The 7,158-nt window shown below is 38.6% G+C and overlaps 1 protein-coding gene across 1 annotated transcript in view; it reads left to right on the top strand.

Annotated features, from left to right (window-relative positions):
* DIRC2 (disrupted in renal carcinoma 2) overlaps window positions 1–6,684 on the top strand; it is a 90,073-nt gene extending 83,389 nt beyond the window's left edge. The window contains exon 10 of the mRNA XM_023516295.1: window positions 6,044–6,684. Coding sequence (XP_023372063.1) covers window positions 6,044–6,159 — 116 coding nt within the window. The 3' untranslated portion in view covers window positions 6,160–6,684. The remainder of the gene's footprint in view (window positions 1–6,043) is intronic.
* Window positions 6,685–7,158: the final 474 nt, after the last annotated feature.

Here is a 7,158-nt window from a genome sequence, read left to right as displayed (position 1 = left end):
CCGTCATTGTTGTTTGCCGGGTCCGGGCTGGGGATTCGAACCCGCCACCTTAGGTGTACGTGGCTGGCGCCTTAGCCGGTTGAGCTATAGGCGCTGAGCCCATGCTTACTTTCTTAACTGGAAAAATTTTTTTCAAAACTTTGAAAGCCAGCAAACAGGATCATCGCTGGATTTGTGGATGACTTCTGTCAGAAGTCACATTCACCTAACAACGATTTAAGTAAACAAACTAGATAGTTTATATCACTCAGCAGTGCAGGTAAAGTAGGTTTTAACTTTGCTAAACCCGGTAAGAGTTGAGTTTATCATATGAGGAAAAGGGACATTGTTGAAGTTAGAAGAGTTCTCCTTACTCTTCTCCAGAAACACATGTTTCTACTAGGGAAAAATGCTATCACCAGAGAAGGATCTTCTAAACAGAATTGTCTAACAGTTATTACAACTCAATTTTAATTCATTTCAGTTTTGTCACAATTGAAACTAAGCAGCCTATTGCCTCTCTTTGGTAAAGCATCAAAGGTGGCTGTGATGGGCCACAATTATCAGAGGGATTTACCTAATAAATGCAAAACATGGTAACCTAATTCTTTGTACCCTAATTAACCTGAAACAATAAAAAAGAAAAAGAAAAATGGCTGTGTTGCCCTCTAGGATGATAAGACAGTTTTCCAGCCAGTTTTCTTAGCATAGCTTTGCTAAGTGGTCAGCGCAGCCTGGCAAAGTATGTTCTTTCCTGTCAATCAGAAATAAGAGTTTTGTCCTCCTAGTATTTAAAAACAACAGTAGATGCCAGATAATGTTATCCCTTAATAAATCTTTTGTTTGTAGTCTCTAGTATATAACAAACATGTATTTATTGATCTGTTGAAGGCAGGGAAGACACCAATAACAGTTAACCACCCCAACCTATCTTTCTACAGAAAAGCTCAGTGCATGTCTGGTCATTTCACTTGGACCGTCAGGTATCCGTCATTCTCCTAGGTCTGGCTGCAGTTTGCATTTGTTCAACAAGATTGGTGTCTGGTGTGAATTTACTGGAACTGGAATCAGTCACTACTCAGTCCTCTTGCAAATTCATAGTGACCAGATAATAAGCAGATATTTTTATTTCTTTGGCATAGACAGCAGAAGAAGCACTTGGCACCATTTCTGCCCGTCTTTATCTCACTGATATAATCACATACTTATCTAGCTGTGGGGAAAAGCTTCCCTCTTTTTGGTTGATTTCTGATCACATGTTCATATACATGTTTGTATATATGTTAAATTTTCTACCTAAACTCTATGACTATTGTGAAAAATAAACGAAACTTTAATTTTAAAGACAATTTTAATCCACCAAGATGATTTTTTAGGGAAAAAGTCTCATTAAATTTTGGCACTGTAGACAGTTTATGAGAAGATAAATGTGGAAGAGCCTAGGCCAGGGCACAGCTGGCACTCGCCAAATGTTTGTTTTCTTCTAGATAATTAGCTGATTGATGTTAGGAATTTTAATATCTAGGGTTCTGTTTTTTAAAAAAACGCTTTTATGTGTTTATGTGTGAGTGTGTAAGTGAATACACACAAACATACTCCACATCTCTCCAAGGCCAAAGTTCCTAGGACTATAAAATCTGTGTTGAAATTCTTTTCATATATGGTTAACTGACCTTGCCCTAAAAGTACTGCAGCAGAGGTCCACATTCTTTATGGACTAAGATATGATATTATTATATATTATATATAAATTGCAAATCTGAAAATTCCATAAGGCTGTTTTCTAAAAATAACTTACAGTTCTACAGCCTCATACTCTAAACCTGTTAAATGGTCAATTAAATTACCCTTTCATTAAAACCAGTGTTCAAATGTCCTAATGCAGTAATTTTAGAAACTCACCCAGAATTTAGTTGTATGTCAAAATCCAACTGTTATATGATAAGACTGCCTGGTTTTTAATCATCATAAAGATCTGTGGTTTTTTAAGTCACTTCTCAAAGAAGCACTAAATTTGCTACGAGGTTCCCCATCCTCCCCAATGTGCTATCAGATCAGTGACTCACATACCAGGTAATTTCTCAGGGCTATACAGACTAACTCCAAAATGACCACATTAGAATGCCTAACCTAGCAGGTCCCACTGGGGATTTGCCTACAGATGAGGGACACTGTCATTGAGGGTGAATGTTATTCACACTCCTGTACCAGCACCACTGGCTGATTTGGTGCCAACGTCAGAGGATCTCTACCACCTGCTTTAGTTCTGCTTTGAGTACCTAGAATCATGTCAGAAAAATGTCTCCAAGTTTTTGCAACTTGGATTTTTCAAGGTCCCCATCAAAAGAAAAGTTGTTACTTGTTCCTTAATGTAAACATCTTTATAAATCTGTTGCTTCCTATGTTTGCTTTGAGAATCTCAGCAAGTTAAGGTAGCACAGTGATGCTTTATGCTAACAACATCATAAAAAATCAATTTGAGAATGCTGTTATGTCCTTTATGTACTCAGAAAGGATTCTGTTTTACATTCTGAAGTTTTCATTATCTGTTTTTTTTTATTCTAGAAGTTTTGCAGCAGGTTTTGGTGAAAAGTATAACGATTTTTACCTCAGATCTTTAAAGTAGCTGATCATAAATTTGAGGTTGTATTATTGCTCAAAAGACTCAAGGGTCCAGGTGCAATTGTTCACAGCTCCCAGCACTTTGGAAGGCTAAGAGGAAGGATCAGTTGGATCCAGGAGTTTGAGACCAGCCTGGGGAGCAACATAGTGAGACCCTGTCTCTACAGAAACAAATTTTTAAATAGACAGGCATGGTGGTGTGTGCCCGTAGTCCCAGTTACTCAGGGAGATGAGGCAGGAGGATCACTTGAACCCCAGCAGTTCAAGGCTACATCATGCCACTGCGCTCCAGCCTGGGCAACAGAGTGAGACCCTATCTTATAAAAAAAAAAAAAAACCAGGGAGGATGGGGCCTTGCTGAGGTGGGAGGCATTGAGTAATCATGGTTACTAGGAGAACAAAGAGTGGTTCCATGTGGACTAGTGAGGAGTAATTTTATATCTAAGAAGTAAAATAATGATGGTAAGATCTGGGCAATTTAATATGAAATAAAGGAAGCAGGGCATCACCCTGGAGGATTGTGGCATCAGCTGTCTGCTCACCTTGGCTGAGAATGGAGATGATCTTGTTAAATTGCCGTAAGAAAAAGAAGAAAGTTGGTTCTGGAGAATGGTAGCTGGAAACAGACAAGTTCTTGGAGGTGGTGGAAACTCAAAGTATGATGTCACTGAAGGGCAAGGTAAAAAGTATAGTAGCACGTCAGGACCAAAAAGATAAGAGGATAAGCAAAATCCCCATTTGTTCTGTCCCAACAGAGCTTCACCGTTCAGTGCAGAACCCACTTCACTGAGTGAAATAGAGCCCCTGTCTAAACTATAAATTGGCCAAAAGAGTACTCCAGCAGCTGTGCAGTGGACGGTAGCGAACAGCAGGAGTATGGGTGGGTTGTGGAGCCCTACCTTCGGGTGTGGATTGATAGGCCTCCAGTAAAAGGGAGAGGGAAGGAATGTTAGAAAACTGCTCGCTGTAAAAGATAAAAAGGGTCCAAAAATTGCAATAGATCGTGATTCTTTTCATCTGTCGTATGACATAAGGCTCCAAAAGGACAGCTGCTGACTTTGCTGCTGTTGAGCCAAATTAGATTTTTAAGCAAGCCATTATTAGAGCACCTTAGTTATGTTTCATGTGCATGGCTTCAGCTGGAAAATGTAGAGGTTTCCCTGTCTCTGAACTTTTGCTTTCAGAAGAGGTAAATAATTTCAGAGAGGCAATTGATGGAACCAAGTGAATTTACGGTGAGTGGATTTGACTTTTCAGAAAAAGACATGCGGTAAAAACTAATCAACAGATTGTGACACTAAAGAGCAATTAGGAAGCGCTTTTAGAGATTTCATCAGAACCCAGATAGAGGAATAATTTTACAATTCTAATAATAACTCTGAAATAAAAGGTCTGTTTTGACAATATTTCACAAATTTCTCAGTTTAAGGAGAGCAAGGACAGGCTGATTACTGCTGCGTGTGTGTTGCTGTAGCTCCCCATAAAACGCCATTTCTTAAGATTTAAAAAATGTCATTGTTGTAAACCGTGTTGTCAAGTACCATACTTTCTTTTATCTATTGCTTAAAATTTGGCCTTACAGTCAGAGTGCTGTCTTTTAATACAAACAGTATACTATTGTCTATGTTTTTACTGCTTTTTTCTTATTTTTTTTTACCACTTCTAGTGAAATTATCAGAAATCCAGGGGTTATACAGTTAATATAAAAGCAGAAAATGCCTAGTGTGTCATTCCAAGGAAGGTCGATAAAGACAAGATCCCAGAGGTCACAGCTTCAGTCCAAGTAAAGCACAAAAAACAGCTTTGCATAAAATTACCATTGAAATATATGTCTTTGTTACATACTATAGAATAGCATGTCTGACTTTCAAAATGTAGTAATTGAGAGGTGGTGAGGCTGCTTTTATAACCATATTACAGAAAAAAAAAGGTATTGAACACCTTTTCTTACTGGTTGTCTTTCTGATTTCCATTTCTGAGCATAAATTGCTCTTTTAGCCATATGAATTATGGATTAAAGCAAAGCAGCAACGTGGAAATCTTTAGGATGACTTTTGAAGATTAAGGTAGTATTAGCATTTTGTAGATGTACAGAGGGAAACTCTAAACCTATAGCAGTGACAAAGGAAAAAAGGTATTAGGGAAACTTGTTTCCTTCTTTTGTATCTTTTTTTTTTTTAATTGAAACTGCCAAATGGGTATTAAACTAGAGAAGTTGTCCCTATCACCTCTGCCAGACTCTTTATGCCGAGGAGCTGTTCACTCCAAAGCCTGGGGATTGACTGGCAGGCAGGATTGAGGTAGAGGATGGCTGAGGCATGCACAGCTCAAGGTTCCCTGGAGCTCAAGGAAGCAGGTAGAGGCAGCCACAGTTGGATGGTGTGTGTTGGGTGCAAGTGGCTTGGGATTGTCCTGTTGGAAAATCCTGAATTCATGAGAACATTTTTAAAGAAATATATTCTTAATACAGTGAATCACGTAACAACAGAATTGCCTGTTTAGATGATTCCTCTAGGTTTTCCAGTAATTGGTTATATGTAACCATTCATGCTAGTAGGAAAAAACACTGGAAAGAAATAAGCCAAAGTATTCATGATGGTCTCTCAAGGGGTAGAATTATGATTGATTTTTTAATGTGTTATTTTATTTCTCTGTATATTCTCTAATCTGTTTCACAATGATTTCTATTTACCTTTTTTGCTGAGAAATAAGCATTTCTATCCAAAACATATAAAAATGTTATCTCAAAAGTCAGGTGATTTTCTTACTTGTCTTTTTCATCTATTAGGTATATCTAAACAGGGATGAGAGGTAGATGGTAAAAAGAGCACTTAAAAAATGATTAGGCTCGGCACCTGTGGCTCAAGTGGCTAAGGCGCCAGCCACATACACCTAAGGTGGCGGGTTCGAATCCCCAGCCTGGACCCGCAAAACAACAATGATGGCTGCAACCAAAAAATAGCCAGGCATTGTGGCGGGCGCCTGTGGTCCCAGCTACTTGGGAGGCAGAGGCAGGAGACTCGCTTGAGCTCAGGAGGTGGAGGTTGCTGTGAGCTATGAAGCCACAGCACTCTACCCAGGGGGATAGCTTGAAGCTCTGTCTCAAAATAATAATAATAATAATAATTAAAAAACTAACATTTAAAGGTGTTTTTTTCTTTGAAATAATAGATTTATTTTGCAGCCAAAGTCAAGGTGGATTAAATTGATGAAAAGTTATTAACTGTATTGATTAAAAATATTCCACATGGAAGCCCTCTAATATATTACACACATCACTTAGTTTCCAGATTGTCAGTGTTTATTGAAAGCCAGTTTCTAGGCCTTCCAGGGTGCATTTATTATAAGTGCTTTTAAATGCAGAGCAGATTCCTTCTGGCATACAGGTGGTGTTCTGCTAGTGATATATGAATGTTTAAAACTGCATGTTTTTGTCTTGCAGAGTTGTCTTGGTTCAACTGGTGCCTTCCCGGGTCGTGTTTGCTCAGTCTCCTCCTCATTCTGTGCTTCAGGGAATCCTATGACAGACTCTATCTTGACGTGGTCGTCTCAGTTTAACAGCACAGACTTGGAGGAGTTAAAGGAGGCTGGAAATCAATACTGCACACTGCACATTTGCTTGGAGTTGCACATCTAACAGGAAGAAAAGGAGAAGAAACTTCATTCAGAGGTTTTGTTAGGTTACAGATTACCACATTAATTTAATTACTATGAGGGAATGATAATAAGGGGCTTGAGTGGTGATAGGGGATTTTCAAACTCCACAAGTGGCATACTGGGGTTGGAAGGATGATGTCTTACGCTAAAGCACTGAATCCCTCCATGTTTCGTGCCAGTGCTAAACTACTGATTACTTGTAATTATGAAAAGAAAACAAAGGTGTCTATCACAAGAAGATAACCCCTGCCCTAAGTCACGTATCAGAATAGGAATAAAGGCCACTAACTTCTAAAGAAGTTCAAATCCTGGATCAGATTTTAATTATAAAATAGCCAAGAGGTATATTGATGATAGAAATTAGCCTGTGTACACTACATTTTTTTTCTAATAAAGCCATTTCTTATATGACTCTATCTTTAATCAGGTCAGAAGCCTTTGGCGATTTTATTACAGTGATCAAGTGCTTTCCAGTGACTGCAGAGCACAGGCACTGTGCCTCCCTCTCAGCTTATCCTTGTTTCTGTGAAATACAGTTTCACCTGCTAGGCCCTTAAGTAATGATATTAAGGGTGACTAAACGTTTAATATAGTTGCATTAAATGTTGTATGAAAAGTGTCATTTCATTAGGGTTTAGCTCTCTGTTAAAAGTAAAATGGCAAGTCGCACAGAACATACAGTGTCTTCTGCTTACACACAGTGGGCATGAACTGTAAGGTCCAGAGCCCTTATTTACCAGGGTTAGATTTTGCTAAATGACCTTTGTTTGAAGTTAACAGTTTATAACACTGAAACTTTCAAATCTGTTGACTGATTTCTAAGTTACGTCCTTGAATTTAAATTTAGGTTGTGAAATACTCGATTGTACGTGGTGTGGACGTATTTGAGGGGGCAGCATT

Source organism: Otolemur garnettii, unplaced genomic scaffold (assembly GCF_000181295.1).
Source record: "Otolemur garnettii isolate 467f Iridium unplaced genomic scaffold, OtoGar3 scaffold00089, whole genome shotgun sequence".
Lineage (NCBI taxonomy): Eukaryota > Metazoa > Chordata > Mammalia > Primates > Galagidae > Otolemur > Otolemur garnettii.
Note: the sequence above shows the minus strand (reverse complement) of the source record. Positions and strands in the feature narration are given on the sequence as shown.